Source organism: Lepidochelys kempii, chromosome 3 (genome assembly GCF_965140285.1).
Source record: "Lepidochelys kempii isolate rLepKem1 chromosome 3, rLepKem1.hap1, whole genome shotgun sequence".
In the NCBI taxonomy this organism is placed as follows: domain Eukaryota; kingdom Metazoa; phylum Chordata; order Testudines; family Cheloniidae; genus Lepidochelys; species Lepidochelys kempii.
In genome coordinates, this window is record NC_136382.1 from 17,016,170 (window position 1) to 17,035,759 (window position 19,590).

The 19,590-nt window shown below is 53.7% G+C and overlaps 1 protein-coding gene and 1 pseudogene across 1 annotated transcript; one reads left to right on the top strand and one right to left on the bottom strand.

Annotated features, from left to right (window-relative positions):
- Positions 1–710: 710 nt before the first annotated feature.
- LOC144930372 (uncharacterized) lies at positions 711–18,227 on the top strand. Its single transcript, XM_078851931.1, has 3 exons — positions 711–950; positions 15,594–16,977; positions 17,617–18,227. The coding sequence occupies exons 2-3, from the start codon at positions 16,587–16,589 to the stop codon at positions 17,670–17,672; spliced, it is 447 nt and encodes a 148-aa protein (XP_078708057.1). The 5' UTR covers positions 711–950; positions 15,594–16,586; the 3' UTR covers positions 17,673–18,227.
- Positions 14,155–15,657, bottom strand: LOC140908373 (uncharacterized; annotated as a pseudogene).
- Positions 18,228–19,590: the final 1,363 nt, after the last annotated feature.

The window sequence follows — 19,590 nt, forward strand, 5'->3', positions numbered from 1 at the left end:
CCCGGGCCCGCCCTCTACTCTGGGTTCCAGCCCAGGGCCCTGTGGAATGCAGCTGTCTAGAGTGCCTCCTGGAACAGCTGTGCAACAGTTACAACTCCCTGGGCTACTTCCCCATGGCCTCCTCCCAACACCTTCTTTATCCTCACCACAGGACCTTCCTCCTGGTGTCTGAGAATGCTTGTACTCCTCAGTCCTCCAACAGTCTGCATTCATGTCCTCACTCTCAGCTCTTTGCACCTCTTGCTCCCAGCTCCTTACACACACACCACAAACTGAAGTGAGCGCCTTTTTAAACCCAGGTGCCCTGATTAGCCTGCCTTAATTGATTCTAGCAGCTTCTTGATTGGCTGCAGGTGTTCTAATCAGTCTGTCTGTCTTAATTGTCTCCAGAAGGTTCCTTTCTGTTTCAAAAAAAAAACAGTCCCTGTTATCTTACCCAGGGAAAAGGGACCTACTTAGCCTGCTCTCCTGCTGCTGCCGCCCTCTGGCCTGGGCTTTCCTTGCTCTTTGCCCCTGCTTTCAGCTGCCCCTCCCCCCCCCGACCGGGCCAGATGCTCTCCCCCATTTCTTTTCTTTTTGTTGTTTTTTTTCCCTTTCTCTGCTATTGCTAGAGTGCTGGCTGGCTGCCGGCCGGCTGTTAGCCCTGCCTGCCCGCCCGCCCTCAGATGCTGCTGCTGCTCCAGCTGAAACCCCCCCCCCCCGAGAGGGGGGGCCTGCTGGCCCGCTTCCCCGGAGGCAGGGGGTGGAAGGACCCAGCCCCCAGACCCAGCTGCCTGTTGTTTGTCTGCGGACCCGTCTCCGGTCGAGAGGACTCTTATCACTTGCTCCGACATTTCTGGAATGCTGCTGCTGAAAAAAAGAAAGCCCGGAACAGACAGAGAAAAAGCCATCCACCAGAGGAACACCGCCCGGGGAATCTACAAATCGTCGTGGAGCGGGCCTAAGACTGAGTAACTTTCGAACTGTGCTCTCGTGTGGGGGGAGGCCTTGACTGTATTTTAACTGTGTTTGTAGGGACACAGGGGGTGTGGCATGGGCTGCCCCCCGATCCATCTGTGCCCTCCCAACCCCCACACTACCATCTTCACAACTGCCTCCTCCACCATCTTTGCTGGCTATTTAACATCTTCCTCTGGACTTAGCTGCTCGCCCTGATTCCACCGCATGGGCCAGAAGCACCAGACAACCAAACAGAACTCTCTGGTCAAGCATACGGTGGTTTATGTGCCCCCCGCCACGAATTGTCTATCCCACAGATTGTCCCTTTCTACCAAATCCCAACTCCTGTTAATCACCTGCCATCGCCCCCGCTGGGGCATCGGCAATGGAGGGCACCGGGGTGACATGGGCTGCCATGCCCATCGCCTCCCCAGACTCTAGGGAAGCCCCCCCAGCCGGCGGGAAAGGCCAGGGCAAGAAGAATGGGAAGGGCCCTGCTAAAACCACCGGGCCCTCCATGGAAGGGGCCACCCCCACTGCTGCAGCCCCGCCACCGACCACGGCCTCCTCCCCCGCTAACCCTCCACCAGCTTTGCAGATGTCCCTCCCTCAGCGCCCAGGACGTATGCCCGGGCGGCGGCAGCCCCCCCGCCTGCCACCTCGTCATCTCTTCCCACCCACCGCCTCCAATCACCCACCCACTGCCACCGCCACCATCAGTAGCGGCCGGGGCCCCTTTCCCACCATGACAAGAAAGCACAGTGTCCAATGCCTCCTGGTGCCCGCCTCGCCCCACATGGAGACCTATGTGTGGGCATTGGCGAGGGTGGTGGGGCCCTCGGCCATTGTGGCAGCCTCCAAAATGTACGGGAAGGTTGTTTTCTTCTTAGCATCGGAGGCTGCTGCCCAGGAAGCGGTGGAGAGGGGCCTGGCGGTGGGGGGGGGGTGTTTGTCCCCTTAGAGCCGCTAGAGGATCTGGGCGTCTGCCTGGTCCTGACCTCTGTCCCTCCTCTTCTCCCCAATGCTGCCCTGCTACCCGCCCTTTTCACCCTGGGGAAACCTGTTTCTGTTATCAACCCTCTCCCGTTGGGCTGCAAGGACCCCACCCTCCATCACATTTTTTCCTTCTGCTGGCAAGTGCAACTTTTACTGCCGTCGGCGGCGCGTGACAGAGTGGCGCTCGAAGGGTCCTTCCTAGTCCCCCACCAGGGGGCCCATTACCGGGTGTACTTTTCCATGGGGGAAGCCCGGTGCTACTTCTGCCAGGCGTCGGGGCATGTCCAGAGGGACTGCCCCTTAACCCGGCAAGGAGGGGCACCTGGGATCCCTGAGACCCGGCAGGACATCGGCCCCGTCATTGCCGACACCCCTGGCCGCCCGGTACCCGAACCCACCCCCCCTCCTCTTCAGACCACCGCTACTCCCACTCAGGCCCAAGGGGCACCTCCCCCACAATGCCCAGACGAGCGGGAGAGCCCCACCCTTGCTGCTGACAATCTAGCGGGGCCTATGGAGGAGGGTGTGGCAGAGATACCACCAGGCATGGGAGAGAGCCTGCCCCAGGGAGAATCCTCCCTCCCTTATGCTGCCCCACCGTTCCCCCCCCGCCAAGTCCCTGAGCCATCGCCTTTACCCCCTGACACGACCCCTGCTAACCAGCCCCCAGATGATGCCATGGAGGCCTGGGCCCTAGTCCAGGGGAAGCGAGGCAAGCGGAAGGCTTGAGCTCCGCCTCATCTACCCAAGGCGGAGGCCCCCCGGAAGACCAGGAAGGGGGGCACCGATGCTAAACCTTCCGCTTTGCCCACGAGTGCGTCCCATCCACCGGTGTCAGCCGGTGTTGCTGTTTAAATACAAGACAGCACAAAGCTTTAAGCAAGCAAGCAGGCTGGTCTGCCAACAGGCTGCTTTGCCTGTCAGCTTTTCACCCTCTCTTTTATTTCTCTCTCTCTCCCCGCTCATCACATACTCCAACAGATAAAAGGAATACATTGGCTTTGTATAATATTCTTATTTACCAATTTCTATCTACCGCATTCCTTGCTCTCGGGCCTTGAGCCCAGTCCTGGGAGGCTTCCCACGGTTCATGTCATCTGGGCGAGATTCCAAGGTTCCTGCCCTTGAGAGGAGCCGTGTGTGCACTGCTCCTACACAACACTCCGGGTGTGCCCTAAATGTTGCCAAGTGCATGAACCTTGCATGAATGCTACAAGCCGGGAAAGACGTGGCAGCACCGGAGGGTAGTGTCTTCCCTCCACGGGAGACCCTCCCCTCCGAGACCCTCGAGGAAGCCCCTTCTGTCCTGACGCTACCCAAAGCCCCCGTGAACCCCAAGGCAACCGTCGTGGTGGGTGCCGGCGGGGAGAACCCCGGGGCGGCGGAAAGTGTCCTCTCCTTCATGTTCGAGGAGATCAAGGCCTTAGATCTGACCCCAGTCGCCCAGGAGGAGGACGACCTTTTGCCAGCAAATCTCGATCTGGGCGACCTCATTCCACCCCTCTTTTCCCCATGCTCCCTCCCCTTAACTGCTGCTTCCGCTCTCACCTCTGAAGAGCCCCTGGACTCCTCCACCGACCCAGCCGCTGATGGCATCCCGCTGACAACCACCGAGCCTGTTCAGGTGACAGCCGGCGCCACGCGGCCGGGCCACAAGTCACCCGGGGCACCCCCCGTTGGTGCAGAGCAATCGACTTCCTTCCCGGGCGGGGACCCTACAGAAGATAATCCACCTCCTGATGCTGTGGCCACTAAATCCACCACAGAGCACGCATCCAGTCCCACTGAGAGCTCCCTCCCCACCCCCTTAACCCTTGAGCCTGATCGGGAGGTGCCACCATCCTGCTGCTTGCCTCCCGAAACCCAGAACCTCGCCTCTGCCCCTGCCCCTATCCAATTTACCTCTTGCAATGTCATTGCCGCCCCCAGAGGTGTCTCCTTCCCTTTCCCAACTGATGACCCCCAGGGAGCAGCCTTTGTGTCCTCCTGCCCCGACCCATTAGGAGCTGCTATTTTCCCTCCACTGCCCCCAATCGCCCCAGAGCTTGAGGCGGGCCTAGAAGCTCCAGCCCATCAGGCACCCTGTCGGGGGTCCGCACCCTGCTTGTCCGTTTTAGTGGACCACAGGGCTGCACCAAGGGCCCCGCTGGGGAACAACCAGGAAACCGTAACCCCACCCCCACATGAGCTGCAAGGAGAGCTGCGGAAGTTTTTAGAGGATGTCCGTGGCTCCCGCAACAAGGTACAACTTGCTCTCCAGTGATGGGGGGACTTTTCTCAAATCCTCCGGGCCACAAGGGCCCTCATGGGGGAAGGTAAAGGGACGGGGAAGCAGGATGCCGCGGCCTACTGGCGGGTCTGTGTCTTCCATGAACAATTACTCACCTACGGGATGGGTCACTGACTGTTGCGCGGCCCGCTGGGAGATACAAGCGTCCCTGCCAGTGAGGACCCCCCCGACCCTCCCCATGACACCTCTCACCATCGCAACGTTGAACACTCGGTGTTGTAGGATGGCTCTCCGCAGGTCCCAGGTGCTCTCCTTCCTTCGGGAGGGAGGGTACTCTGTGGTTTTCCTCAGGAGATCCATAGGGACCCGACCGCTGAAGACAGTTGACGGCTGGAGTGGAGGGACAGGGTCTACTTTAGCCATGCCACGGTTCGACAGGCTGGAGTGGTGACCCTGTTCTCCCCCGACCTATGGCCTGAGGTGCTAGGGGTCGCCGAGGCCATGCCGGGTCGCCTGCTGCATCTCCGGGTCCGTATGGAGGGGCTCGTGGTTAACCTCGTTAACGTCTATGCCCCGATCGGGCCCGGAGCAGCTACAATTCTACCAGTGGGCGTCTGCCTTCCTCGGCACCTTAGATTCTCATGAGTGCCTGGTCCTGGGAGGGGACTTTAATACCACCCTCAAGGAACAGGACCGGCCGCCGTGGACACCCTCTGGGAGATAGTCGAACATCACTCCCTAGTGGACATCTGGCGTGACCACCACCCGGATGACACTTCCACTTTCACCTTTGTCCGGGTGGAAGCCCATCGGTAGAGCCACTTCTAGTTGGACTGCATTTATTTATCACGCTTCCATCTCTCATGAGCTGACTCCTCCAGCATTCGGCTGGCCCCATTTTCTGACCATCATCTAGCCCCCGTGACAGCCGCCTCCTGTGCAGAGAGGCCGGGGCGGCCTACTGGCATTTTAACAACAGCCTGTTGGAGGATGAGGGCTTCGTGACATCCTTCTGGGAATTCTGGCTGGCCTGGCGAGGTCAGCGGCGTGCCTTTCCTTCAGCGCGGCGATGGTGGGACCTGGGGAAGGTGCGCGCCAGGCTTTTCTGCTGCGACTACACCCAGGGCACCAGCTGACGGAGAAATGCGGCGATAGAGCAGTTGGAACGGGAGGTCTTAGAGCTGGAGAGGCGTCTGGCTGCCAGCCCCGAGGACCCGCTCCTTTGTGGAGCATTCCAGGAGAAGCAGGAGGAGCTCCGGGCCCTCGAGGACTGTCAGGCCCAGGGCGCCTTTGTTCGATCCCGCATCCGCCTCCTTCGGGAGATGGATCACAGCTCCCGCTTCTTCTATGCCCTGGAGAAAATGAGGGGGGCCAAGAAACACGTCACCTACCTCCTGGCAGAAGACGGCACCCCCCCTCACGGAACTGGTGGAGATGTGCGGGAGGGCCCGAGCCTTCTACGCAAGTCTTTTCTCCCCGGACCCGACCAAACCTGGCGCTTGCAGAGTGCTCTGGGAGGAGCTCCCTACGGTCAGCGTGAGCGACCAAGACCGGCTAGAGTTGCCTCTCACTCTGGCCGAGTTCTCGGAAGTCTCCGTCGTATGCCCACTAATAAGTCTCCAGGCATGGACGGGCTGACCATGGAGTTCTACCGTGTGTTTTGGGACGTCCTCGGCCCAGACCTAGTCACTGTCTGGGCCAAGTCTCTGCAGAACGGGGTCCTCCCTCTTTCGTGCGGGCGAGCTGTGCTCGCCTTACTGCCAAAGAAGGGGGACCTCCGCGATTTACCAAATTGGCGTCCCGTCTCACTCCTCAGCACGGACTACAAAATCTTAGCGAAAGCAATCTCGCTGCGGTTAGGGTCTGTGCTGGTGGACGTGATCTGCCCAGACCAGACCTACACCGTCCTGGACCTCAGTATCTTTGATAACCTATTTCTGGTTTGGGACCTTTTGGAACTCGGGCGTAGAGACGGTCTGTCATTCGCCCTCCTGTCCCTAGATCAGGAGAAGGCATTCGATAGGGTGGACCACGGGTACTTCCTGAACACTATGCGAGCGTTTGGCTTCGGACCCCAGTTTGTGGGTTTTCTCCAGGTGCTGTACGCCTCTGTAGAGTGTCTAGTTAAGCTCAACTGGACTCTGACCGAACCGGTCAGCTTCGGGCGAGGAGTACAGCAGGGGTGCCCCCTTTCGGGCCAGCTGTATGCTCTGGCGATTGAGCCCTTCCTCTGCCTCCTCCGTAGGAGGTGACAGGGTTGGTGCTGTGGGAGCCGGAGCTGCGTCTGGTCCTGTCAGTGTACACCGATGACGTGCTCCTCATGGTCCAGAACTCGGGCGACTTCACGCGGGTGGAGGCTTGCCAGGCCATCTATTCAGCAGCCTCCTCTGCCTGGGTCAACTGGGTCAAGAGCTCTGGCTTTGCAGTAGGAGACTGGCGGCAGGCGAGCTCCCTCCCACCCGCGCTTCAGACCATCCGGGGGAGCGCGGGTCCGCTGCTCTACCTCAGCATTTACCTTTCTGCCACGCATCCCTCTCTGCCGGAGAACTGGGAAAATTTAGAGGGCGGGGTGATAGAGCGGCTCCGGAAATGGACGGGACTACTCCGATGTCTCTCCCTTTGTGGGAAAGCGCTGGTGCTTAATCAACTAGTCCTGTCCAAGCTCTGGTACCGGCTCAACACCCTGGTTCCGGCCCCGGGTTTCCTGACCAACCTCCGGACACTGATTCTGGAGTTCTTTTGGTCAGGAATGCACTGGGCCCCTGTAGGGGTTCTTCATCTATCCCTGAAGGAAGGAGGACAGGGCCTGAAGTGTCTGCACACTCAGGTCTGCGTCTTCCGCCTCCAGGCCTTACAGAGGCTCCTTTATAGTGCAGGCAGTTGGCGTGGAGCTTACTGGCACACGCCATCCTGCGCCGCATCCGAGGGTTCCAATATGACCGGCAGCTCTTTTATCTCTGTCTGGGAGGTCTTCCGCGAGACCTCTCCGGGCTGCTGGTCTTCTGCCAGGACCTCCTCCGGACTTGGAAATGGTTTTTAATGACCAGGTCCATGGCAGCCACCGAGGGGGCAGATCTCCTCGCGGAGCCCCTGGTACACAACCCCCAGCTCCGTGTGCAGGTGGCGGAGTCCTGCTCGGTGTGCCAGAGCTTGATCCTGGCAGAAGTCACGAGAGTCGGAGACCTCCTGGACTACGACTGGGGAGACTGGCTGGATCCCCTGACGCTCGCTCGGTGCATGGGGCTCTCCAGACCTCATACCCGCGGCGCGTACTTCAGGAGGTGAAGGCTGCTTTGCTGCCCACTACTAGAGCTTACCTCGATCGGGTCCTGCTTGAGGGCACGCCCCGCCCAGCCTCTACCCCAGTCCCACCAGACCTTTTAATTGGACCCCTGCCCCGTAGACCCAATCGACCCCCTCATCCCTTTACGGCGAGCCGGCTGCATGAACTGCAGCTGGTATGCTTCCAAACCGCACCAAGGAAACATCTATACATGCTCGTGCTTCACACCCTTCATGCCCTCACCCTAATGTCCTGCCCCGACACAAAGTGGCGAGACCTTCTGCCACCTTTGGAGGATGAGCAGCCCCGGTGGGCCAGCCTATATTCCACCTTGATTCCGAGGCCCATCGGGGACATCAGTTGGCGGCTTCTTCATGGAGCTGTGAGCATGGGCACATACTTGGTGCAGTTCAGTCCCATCCCAGATACCTGTCCCTTTTGCGGTGTGAGGGAAACCCTGGCGCACGTATATTTGGAGTGCACTAGGATGCAGCCCCTGTTCCGGCTCCTCACAAATCTTTTATTACGTTTTTGATTGCATTTTTCCCCTCACTTTTTTATTTATGCACTCCCCATCCGTGGCCTCACAAAGTCGCGGGATCTCCTAGTTAACCTCCTCCTGGCCCTGGCTAAAACGGCCACCTATAAAACCAGAGAGAGGAGGTTGGCTGATGGAGTTTCCTGTGACTGTGGGGCCCTTTTCCAATCCTCGGTCCATTCACGTATCTGGGCGGAGTTTCTCTGGGCGGCGTCCACTGACTCCCTTGATGCTTTTGAGGAGCAGTGGGCGCTGTCCGAGGCTCTCTGCTCGGTGTCCCCGTCTGGCTCCCTTTGTTTTGACCCTTTGATTGGGGGAGAGAGTAAGGGACCCCAGCCCCAGCCATTGCTGCTGCGGACACCACCACCTTAGAGGGGTCCTTTCACACATGGGTGCACGTGCCCACCCCCCCCGGGTTGTCCACCCTACAGCCTGCCCCTTTTGTTGGGTGCTTTCAGAGGAGGGAATTGTTGGTGACGCTCGGGCGTGGCGCCAGGTAACTCGAGGGGGTTGCAGACCTTGAGAGTCAATGAAGCCCCCTCGCTCTGGACCACCAGGTAACTTGGAAGGGTGGAAGACCACAAGAGTCGAGGAAGCCCCCCACTCTGGGCCCAGGCAAGCTTGAACACTTCCCTCCCCTGAAGCTAATGAGAAAACAATTGTGATTGGTTGCTGTGTTACACATTGCATATGCTTTGTTTTGTTTTGTTTTGTAAGTGTGTTATGCAAATAAAAAAAAATTACTCTCCTATAGCCATCTGGCCCGACCCTGTCACAATGGGGAGATATCAATGGCCATTTCTAGTGAGGTCTCTCCTTGGTCCAATGCTGTTTAATACTTTTAATCAAGGTTCTAGAGGATACGAAATCTTTACTGGTAAAGTTTGCAGAAGACTAAGATTGGAGGAGGACAGTTACTGTTATGGAGTGATCTGAATCACCTGGATTAATGGGCATGACCCAACAAAATGCATTTTAACACAGCCAAATGCATCTGGGAACCAAGAACACAGGTTATATCTAGAAAATGGGAGATTCTGTCTTGGAAAAGCAGCGATTCAGGAGTTACACTAGATAACCATCTCAACCAGAGGCCTCAGTGCAATGCAAGTTGTCTATCCAGCCCAGCAGAGCAATGCTGGGGCAAAAAGGGCTAATGTGATCCTTGGATGTACAAAAAGGGGAATATCAAGTAGAAATGGGGAAATGACCATGCCTCTGTACACAGCATAGGTAAGACCACTATTAGAACAGTGCTTCCAGTTCTGGTGTCCACACTTTAAGAAGGTAGTAGAATTATTGAAGAGAGTTAAAAGGAGGTCCACAAAAGTGGTTCAGGGGCTGGAAAACAAATCTTACGATGTGAGGCTTCAGGAACTCAATTTATTCAGGTTTCAGAGTAGTAGCCGTGTTAGTCTGTATCTGCAAAAAGAAAAGGAGTACTTGTGGCACCTTAGAGACTAACAAATTTATTTGAGCAATTTATTATTATTAAATTTATTAATTTTGTTAGTCTCTAAGGTGCCACAAGTACTCCTTTTCAATTTATTCAGTTCCTCAAAGAGATGGCTGAACGGTAACTCGATCACTACATGTAGGTTCTGAAACATGGAAAAAAAGATCTGATAGTGGGGGGACTTTCAACCTTGCTAACAAAGGCATAACAAGATCCAGGGGCTGGAAATTGAAGTTAGATACAGTCAGCACTGAAATAAGATGCAGTTTCCTAGCAGGGAGAGTGATTAAACATTGAAATAGCTTACCAGGGAGGTGATGGACTCGCCATTGCTTGGAGTCCTAAAAAGGAGATTAGATAGCTAAAAGACATGCTTTAATCCAGCTTCTGGGAACAATTCTATGGCCTGTCTATACTAGAGATCAGACTAGATGATCATAGTGATGCGTTCTGGCTTTAGTCTGTGAAAAACAAATCCCCGTTATTAATGTAGTCAGCCCAGCTCTTTGCTAAGCACATCCCCTCTACGACTCTTTCTTAGACTGTAGATTCTCTGGGGGGATGGGCTGTGTCTCCCTAGGTGTGTGCACAGCACCCACACATTAGGTTAAATATGATTTAGAGCTGATTGGGAATTTTCCAATGAAGCAAGTTTTAGCTGGAAAATGCCCAATTATCAAAATGGAAATGTTTGATGGAAGCGTCTCGGTTTCGACAAACTGTCAGACACCAGGAGAGCTCAGACTCAGTGGCTCTGGGGCAGCCTGACCATACGGTCTGCCACAGAATTGAGAACCCCAATGCTTGCAGGGTCTGTGTCTCTCAGACAGCTCCACTATGTGTGGACTGCCTCAGAGATGGGGACATGCCTGAGCCTACCAGGTCGCTGGCTCTGGGACAGCCCTACCATCCCGCCCAGTTCTGCAGCAAGGAGCTTGAAAGCCATGGCTCTAGCCTGAGTTCAGCAGCTCAAGATGGGGCCCTGAGGGTTTCCAGGCTCCCTGCAGTGGAGCTGGGATCCCTAGCCTGCAAGCTGCAAGGTTCCCAGCTCAGCCATGGCTCCCAGTGCTTCCAGGCTCCCGGCTGCCCTTCAGTCTGGCTGACAAGGAGTGGGGAGCCAGATATTAGCCTGGTGCTTTGGAGTTTGGGCTCCCAGGGTCAATTTGGTTTTAAAAATTGTCTAAACAAAGTGTTTTGATTCATTTGAAAGATTTTTTTCCCCCACATTTTCCTTCTGTGGGAAATTTCAAAAAATGATCATTTTGGTTCCAAAACACAACTCAATTCTTTTTCTGAATTTTTGGAACAAAAATTCTGACATTCAACCAGCTCTAGTCAGAGCCTGTGGACACTACTATCACGTTAATATTACATAATCAGATTGAGGTTCCGTGGGCATGTGAGGGCAATACTTGACCCACTCTTTACCTCCTTATTCTCTTGGCCCAACTGCAGTAAAAGTCCAAGCAGACCATTACATTGCATCACAATGCTAATCTCAGCCATAAGAATGGCATTACTCAAACTGTCAAGGTGTTTATTGACGGGATGGATTGATTAATGACATGGTGCAAGGCACATGTTATTTGTGCCTCCCGTCCATCCATGTCACAGTGCAGCAGCAGAATGTTTATGACCTATCTATGGGATAACATGCTGATCCCAGCAGAGGATACAATTGCTACCTCCCCTCTCTGGCACTAAATGTCACAACACTGTGCCCTCTCCCACACAAACTCCTCCCCATGGGTGAGATTTAGCAATCCAGGCATGAAGTTCTTGGTCCAGCACACCCACGACTAGTTGGTTCATCTGCTGTTCTTGGAATGCTGTGCCAAAAATGAAAAAACTGGGGTTAGATTCATAATAGTAATAAAGATTAACAGAATCCAAGCAAGATACCCCCAGTTGCTGTTACGGAGAAGAAAAATACAACCTTACCTACAGCTTGTATCTGTGAGATTGACAGTGATCAGGCAGGACATGGAGTGTGGAAGAGTGAGAAGACATCTGTCTAGTGGCTTGGGCACTAGCCCTAATTTGGGAGACCTGGGTTCATGTCTCAGTTCTGCAAGAGACTTCTTGTATGACGTTGGGCAAGTTGTTTAGGGCCAGATTTTTTAAAAGGTATTTAGGTACCAAAAAATACAGATAGGTGCTTAGTGGGATTTTCAAAAGCACCTAAGCAGATTAGCTGCTTAAGGGCTTGCCTACAAAAGGGCACTCAGGAAAATTAATCCAGATTAATTTTCAATGTGATTTAGGGTATGTCTACACAATGAAATTAGGTCGATATTAGAGAAGTTGATTTTTAGAAATCGATTTTATTCAGTCGATTGCATATGTCCACACTAAGCACATTAAGTCAGCGGAGTGCGTCCTCACTACCATGGTTAGCATCGACTTACGGAGCGGTGCACTGTGGGTAGCTATCCCACAGTTCCCGCAGTCTCCGCTGCCCATTGGAATTCTGGGTTGAGCTCCCAATGCCTGATGGGGCAAAAACATTGTCGCAGGTGGTTTTGGGTACATGTCGTCAGTCGCCCCTCCTGCCGTGAAAGCAATGGCAGACAATCATTTCGTGCCTTTTTTCCGTGTAGATGCCATACCAGGGCAAGCATGCAGCCCGCTCAGCTCAGCCGCCGCTGTTGTGTCCTGGGTGCTGCTGGCAGCAGATGGTGCAGTAGGTCTGCTAACCATCGTCATCCACCGATTCTGCTGCAACTCTGCTCTCCTGCAGCTCGGAGGATCCTTTCTGGTCCTCCTGGGTGCTGCTAACCGTCATCATCGACCGCTTCCGCTGCAACTCTGCTCTGCTGCTATTGTCTCAGTAGCGAATTTCTCCATGTTTTCTGTCATGGGCTCCCGGGTGCATGTGTTCTTCCTTGGGAAATGTGCACGGTGCTAACAGTCGTCCTCCACCACTTCCGCTGCAACTCTTCTCTCCTGAATCCACCTTGCAGGTCCTCTCGTCATTCTCTATAAATATCTATTCTTGTGGCATCCGTCTTTAGCCAGTGCTTCCACTGCAACTCTGCTCTCCTGCTCACACCATACCACGGCAAGCATGGAGCCCGCTCAGATCACCACAGCAGTTATGAGCATTGAAAACACCTCACGCATTATCCTGCAGTATGTGCAGAACCAGAACCTGCAAAAGCAGGCGAGGAGGTGACGGCAGCGCAGCGACAAGAGTGATGAGGACATGGACACAGACTTCTCTCAAACCACGGGCCCCGACAATTTGGACATCCTGGTGGCAATGGGGCAGGCTCATGCCATGGAATGCCAATTCTGGGCCTGGGAAACAAGCACAGAATGTTGGGACTGCATAGTGTTTCAGGTCTGGGATGATTCACAGTGGCTGTGAAACTTTTGTATGTGTAAGGGAACTTTCATGGAGCTTTGTGACTTGCTTTCCCCTGCCTTGAAGTGCAAGAATACCAAGATGAGAGCAGCCCTCACAGTTGAGAAGCGAGTGGCGATAGCCCTCTGGAAGCTTGCAATGCCAGACAGCTACCGGTCAGTTGGCAATCAATTTGGAGTGGGCAAATCTACTGTGGGGGCTGCTGTGATGCAAGTAGCCAACGCAATCACTGAGCTGCTGCTATCAAGGGTAGTGACTCTGGGAAATGTGCAGGTCATAGTGGATGGCTTTGCTGCAATGGGATTCCCTAACTATGGGGGGTGATGGATGGAACGCATATCCCTATCTTGGGACTGGACCACCTTGGCAGCCAGTAATATGAACCACAAGGGGTACTTTTCAATGATGCTGCAAGCACTCGTGGCTCACAAGGGACGTTTCACCGACATCAGTGTGGGATGGCTGGGAAAGGAACATGATGCTTGCATCTTCAGGAACTCTGGTCTGTTTGAACAGCTGCAGGAAGGGACTTACTTCCCAGACCGGAAAATAACTGTTGAGGATGTTGAAATGCCTATAGTTATCCTTGGGGACCCAGCCTACCCCTTAATGCTGTGGCTCATGAAGCCATACGCAGGCACCCTGGAAAGTAGTAAGGAGCTGTTCAGCTATAGGGTGAGCAAGTGCAGAATTGTGGTAGAATGTGCATATGGATGTTTAAAAGCACGCTGGCGCAGTTTAATGTCTCGGTTAGACCTCAGCTAAACTAATATTCCCATTGTTATTGCTGCTTGCTGTGTGCTCCACAAAATCTGTAAGAGTAAGGGGGAGACATTTATAGCGGGGTAGGAAGTTGAGGCAAATCGCCTGGCCACTGATTATGCGCAGCCAGACACCAGGGCGGTTGGAAGAGCACAGGAGGGCACGCTGTGCATCAGAGAAGCTTTGAAAACCAGTTTCTTGACTGGCCAGGCTATGGTGTGACAGTTCTGTTTGTTTCTCCTTGAAGAAAACCTGCCCCCTTGGTTCACTCTACTTCTCTGTAAGCCAGCCACCCTCCGCACTTTGATCACCGCTTGCAGAGGCAATAGAATATCAGGGTTGGAAGGGACCTCAAGAGGACATCTAGTCCAACCCTCTGCTCAAAGCAGGACCAAGCCCCAATTTTTGCCCCAGATCCCTAAATGGCTCCCTCAAGGATTGAACTCACAACCAAGTCATTGTTGTTTCAAAATCATGCATTCTTTATTCATTCATCACACAAATAGGGGGATAACTGCCAAGGTAGCCTGGGACAGGTGGGGGAGGAGGGAAGCACCGGGTGGGGTGGTGGATGAGGGGAGAAGGAAAGGACAAGGCCACACTGTACTTCAAAACTTATTGAATGCCAGCCTTCTGTTGCTTGGGCAGTTCTCTGGGGTGGAGTGGTTGGGTTCCCGGACCACACCCCGCCCACGTTCTTGGGCATCTGGGTGAGGAGATTATGAAAGTTGGGGAGGAGGGCGGGCGGTTACACAGGGGCTGCAGTGGCGGTCTGTGCTCCTGCAGCTCCACCAGACACCGGAGTATATCAGTTTGATCCCCCAGTAGCCACAGTATTGCATCCTGCCTCCTCTCATTGTGCTGCCACCACCTCTCATCTTGCTCATCCCTCCTGTCTGCGCATTCATTTTTTGCTTTCCTGGACTCTGACATTGTTGGCCTCCACACATTCTGCTGAGCTCTTTCAGTGTGGGAGGGCTGCATGAGCTCAAAGAACATTTCATCGCAAGTGCATTTTTTTCCGCGAGTGCATTTTATTCCGCCTTCTTATCTGCGCTAGCCTCTGCGATGGAGATGATAGGGGGAGTGTTGAAACATTTGCAGCTGCGAGAGGAAAAAAAAAGGGAGAGTAGTATTTTAAAAGACACATTTTAGAGAACAATGGGTAGACTCTTTCGTGGTGAACCAAGCTGTTAACATTACATAGCACTCGTGCTTTCGGTACAAGGTCGCATTTTGCCTCTTATATTGAGGGCCTGCCGGTTTGGTGTGAGAGATCACACATGCAGGGCAGGGCAACAGAATTCGGCTTGCAGGCAGCCATGGTAAGCCGCAGTCTTTCGGCTTCTTCAACCTTCATAACATGTGGGAATGATTTCAAACAGCAGTGCTCTCCTTTCCCATACCAAGCACCCGTTGGGTTGGCCATTTAAAAGGAGGGGCTGTACTGGCTGCGAATGCATCCCAAGTCTTCAGGGAAAATTAATCATTAAACACGCTTGCTTTTAAACCATGTATTATATTTACAAAGGTACACTCACCAGAGGTGCCTTCTCTGGTTTCATGGTCCGGGAGCCTGCCTTGGGAGGGTTGGGAGGCATATTGGCTCCAGGGTGATAAACAGTTCCTGGCTGTTGGGGAGAATGGTTTCTCCGCTTGCCTGCTGTGTGGTATCCTCCTCCTCATCATCATCTTCCTCATCCCCAAAATCCTCATGCCTGTTGCGTGAGACTCCCCACTTGCAGGTGTCCACGGACAGGGGTGGGGTAGCAGTAGGGGAGCTGCATGCAATTCTAGGGAGCGCATCATAGAAGCGGCATGTCTGGGGCTCTGACCCGGAGCAGCCGTTTGCCTCTTTGGTTTTTTGGTAGGCTTGCCTGAGCTCCTTAATTTTCACACGGCACTGCTGCAGGTCCCTGTTGTAGACTCTGTCCATCATGCCCTTGGAGATTTTGGCAAATATATTGGCATTTTGTCTTTTGGAACGGAATTCTGATAGCACGGATTTGTCTCCCCATACAGCGATCAGAGCCAGTACCTCCCGTTCAGTCCACGCTGGAGCTCTTTTGTGATTCTGGGACTGCATGATCACCTGTGCTGATGAGCTCGCCATGCTGGCCAAACAGGGAATGAAATTCAAAAGTTCCCGGGGCTTTTCCTGTGTACCTGGCTAGTGTATCTGAGATGAAAGTGCTGTCCAGAGTGGTCACAATGGAGCACTCTGGGATAGCTCCTGGAGGCCAATACCATTGAATTGCATCCACACTACCCCAAATTTGACCCAGCGATGTCGATTTCAGTGCTAATCCCCTCATTGGGGAGGAGTACAGAAATCAATTTTAAGAGCCCTTTAAGTCGACAAAAATGGCTTCGTTGTGTGGATGGGTGCAGGGTTAAATCGATCTAATGCTGCTAAAGTCAACCTAAACTCTTATTCAGAATGAAAGGGGCCTTAATTCAGTTTAGCTTAATTCACTTCCAACATGTATTAGGGGCATGGCTACACTTCCAAGTGTGCTCTAACTCACGACGCGTCCACACTGGCAAGGCATGTAGAGCGCACTGACTCCGTGGCTGGAGTGCTCCTGCTAATCCACCTCCACGAGTGGAATAACATTTCACGCGCCCCCGCTGGAGTGCCGTGGCACCTGTATGGATGCCCTGGCCTGTTAACGTGCTCTGATCAGCCTCCAGAAGTGTCCCACAGTGCCTGTTCTAGCCACTCTGGTCATCACTTTGAACTCTACTGCCCTGCCCTCAGGTGACCAACCATCAGGCCCGCCCTTTAAAGTGTCTGGGAAATTTGAAAATCCCCTTCCTGTTTGCTCAGCCAGGTGTGGAGTGCTCTCAGCTCATCTTTCCAGGTGACCATGCCTCCCACGCGCCAGGCGATCCCCAGTATGGAGCAATGGCGAGGTGCTGGACCTCATCAGCGTTTGTGGGGAGGAAGCTGTCCAGTCCCAGCTGCGCTCCAGTCACAGGAATTACGATACCTTCAGCCAGATATCAAGGGCCATGCTGGAAAGGGGCCATGACCGGGATGCAATGCAATGCAGAGTTAAACTGAAGGAGCTGTGGAAAGCCTACGGCAAAGCCCACGAGGCAAACCGCCGCTCCAGTGCTGCCCCTGCAACCTGCTGTTTCTACAACGAGCTGGACGCGATACTTCGGGACGATCCCACCTCCACTCTGAGGACCACCATGGACACTTCAGAGCCCAGTTCAACAAGGCAGGAGGAGGAGGAGGAGGAAAGCGGGAGCGAGGGTGCTGAGAAGGAGGAAGATACCCCGGCATCCCTAGATGCATGCAGCAAGGAGCTGTTCTCAAGCCAGCCGCAGCGGAAGGAGGAAGGTAGCCAGTCGCAGCGGCTGATGCTTGGGAAAGAACAAACACCAGAGGTGCCCGGTAAGTGGCTTTTATTTTGGGAAGGAAGTTATTCGGTGCGGGCTCTTAGGGCGAGGAGGGTTAGGCTGCATGCATGCCTAGATGCAGAATAGGGTGTTGATGTGCTCAGTGATCTCTTCAAAGGTCTCATCCAGAAGCTGTGCAATGTGCCTGCACAGGTCCCTTGGGAGCACTGCTATACTCCTTGTCCCAGTCAGGGTAACTTGTCCACGCCACTGTGCCATGAGGGGCGGGGGGATCATTGCTGCACACAGGCAAGCTGCATATAAGCCAGGGCAGAAGCCGTATTGTAGTAGAAGACCCCACCTTGCTTCCTAGGTCACCCTCAGCAGCAAGATATCTTCCAGGACAAACTCCTGTGGAAAATGTGGGGACAGTGTTCAGTAAAGGGGCCCCTGCTGCTGTTGACTATCCCCAAGGCACAGAGACCCAGAGGACAGTACAGCCATGAAACAATCAGTCCCCCTCGACCCTGTGCTTACTCACCATTTTGGGGCTCCTGTGGCTTACGTGCGCTTGCTTTGGGACAGGCAAATTTGCTATCGTTAGACTGTGCTTGTCTTTAAGTACAGGCAAATCATTGCTCTGTCTGGTGTGAACAATACTGCCTCTGTTAAGAGTTGCATTTTGCCTTTACAGATGCAACCTTGAGATCTCAGCCATCTGTGTTATCACCAGCCGAAAGACTCCAATGAATTAGGAAGAGGCCACGTAAAAGCAAAGAAGACATGCTGCATGAAGTCATGCAGCAGTCCCTTAATGAAAATCAAAAAGCGCAGGAGTGGAAGGAGAGTGAAAGGAGGATCTACCAGCAGAATGCAGATCACTGGCACCAAAGCACGGGGCGCTGGCAACAAAGCATGGAGCGGCTGATAACCATTGTGGAGTGCCAAGCAGACTCAATCCAGGCGCTCGTAGCCATGCAGACGGAGCACTACCATGCCCCCCACCTGCAGCCCTTATCCCAAAACTCTTTCCCTAGTGCCCCCATGTCACCTCCAACCCACTTTCCCCAACATCCGGTCCTTATCACCACCAGCTGCCTCCAACACCTGTAGCTTCACCACCCAGCCCTGCAAACTATGACCCTTACCCACTGCACTCAACCCCCACCACCATGCATTTTAGCCAGCCTGAAGTGCAGCACTCATTGCACAGCACTCCAGACAGGAAGGCTGAGTATGAGAACAGGACATATGCAAATCTGTGATTGAACCGTTCCCCACCCCACCCCCTTGCCCTTTCTGTTTCCCAAGCAGTTGTGTTTCTTTTCAATAAATGAATTTCATTTTAAATAAATGGATTTTTTGGCTTTGAAAACATTCTTTATTATTGCATTAAGTAAAAGATACCTTAGCCCAGGAAACCAACAGGCACTACAAGTCAGTGTAGCAAGCACAGATTCCTACTAACGTTGGAAGCACTGCATTTCACTCCCGTGCAGAGCACCAAACACTACTGGTGGCTTTCAGCCTCAGATTGCTCCCTCAAGGCATCCCTAATCCTTGAAGCCCCGCACTGGGCCCCTCTAATACCCCTGTTCTCTGGCTGTTCAAATTCAGCCTCCAGGTGTTGAACCTTCGAGTTCCATGCCTGAGTGAATCTTTCACCCTTCCCTTCACAAACGTTATGGAGGGTACAGCACATGGATATAACCGCGGGGATGTTGCCATCGGCCAGGTCCAGCTTCCCAAACAGAGAGCGCCAGTGGCCCTTTAAACAGCCAAAAGCACACTCCACAGTCATTCTACAACAACTCAGCCTGTTGTTGAACCGCTCCCTGCTGCTGTCAAGGCTCCCTGTGTAGGGTTTCATGAGCCACAGCATTAAAGGGTAAGCGGGGTCTCCAAGGATCACAATGGGCATTTCGACTTCCGCTACAGTGATCTTCTAGTCTGGGAAAAAAGTCCCGGCTTGCAGCTTCCTGAACAGCCCACTATTCCAAAAGATGCGTATGTCATGCACCTTTCTGAGCCAGCCTGCGTGAATGACAATAAAACGCCCACAGTGATCCACCTGGAGAACCATAGAGAAGCGCCTGGAGAACCATAGAGAAATACCCCTTCCGATTAATGTACACGGAGGCTAGGTGGGCTGGTGCCAGAATTGGAATATGCATCCCATCTATTGCCCCTCTGCAGTTAGGGAAACACATTTGTGCAAAGCCAGCCACAATGCCGTGCACGTAACCCAGAGTCACGGTTCTTCTGAGCAGGATGCGATTAATGGCCCTGCAAACTTGCATCGACACAATTCCCGGTCAACTTTCCCATTCCAAACTGGTTAGTGACCTATCAGTAGCTGTCTGGAGTTGCCAGCTTCCAGATTGCAATAGCCACCTGCTTCTCCACCATCAGGGCAGCTCTCAATCTCGTGTCCTTGCGCTGCAGGATGGGGGCGAGCTCATCACACAGTCCCATGAAAGTGGCTTTTCTCATCCGAAAGTTCTGCAGCCACTGTTCGTCATCCCAGACTTGCAGGACGACGTGATCCCACCACTCAGTGCTTGTTTCCTGAGCCCAAAAGCGGCGTTCCACGGTGGTGAGCATGTCCATGAATGCCACAAGCAATCTCGTGTCACAGGTGTTATGCGAGTCGATATCATCGTCGGAC

Coding starts and splice junctions, on each gene's coding strand:
- LOC144930372 (XM_078851931.1), top strand. CDS start 16,587: ATGCTGGAAAGGGGCCATGACCGGGATGCAATGCAATGCAGAGTTAAA. Junction 16,978..17,616: donor ACAAACACCAGAGGTGCCCG/GTAAGTGGCTTT, acceptor TTGCCTTTACAG/ATGCAACCTTGAGATCTCAG.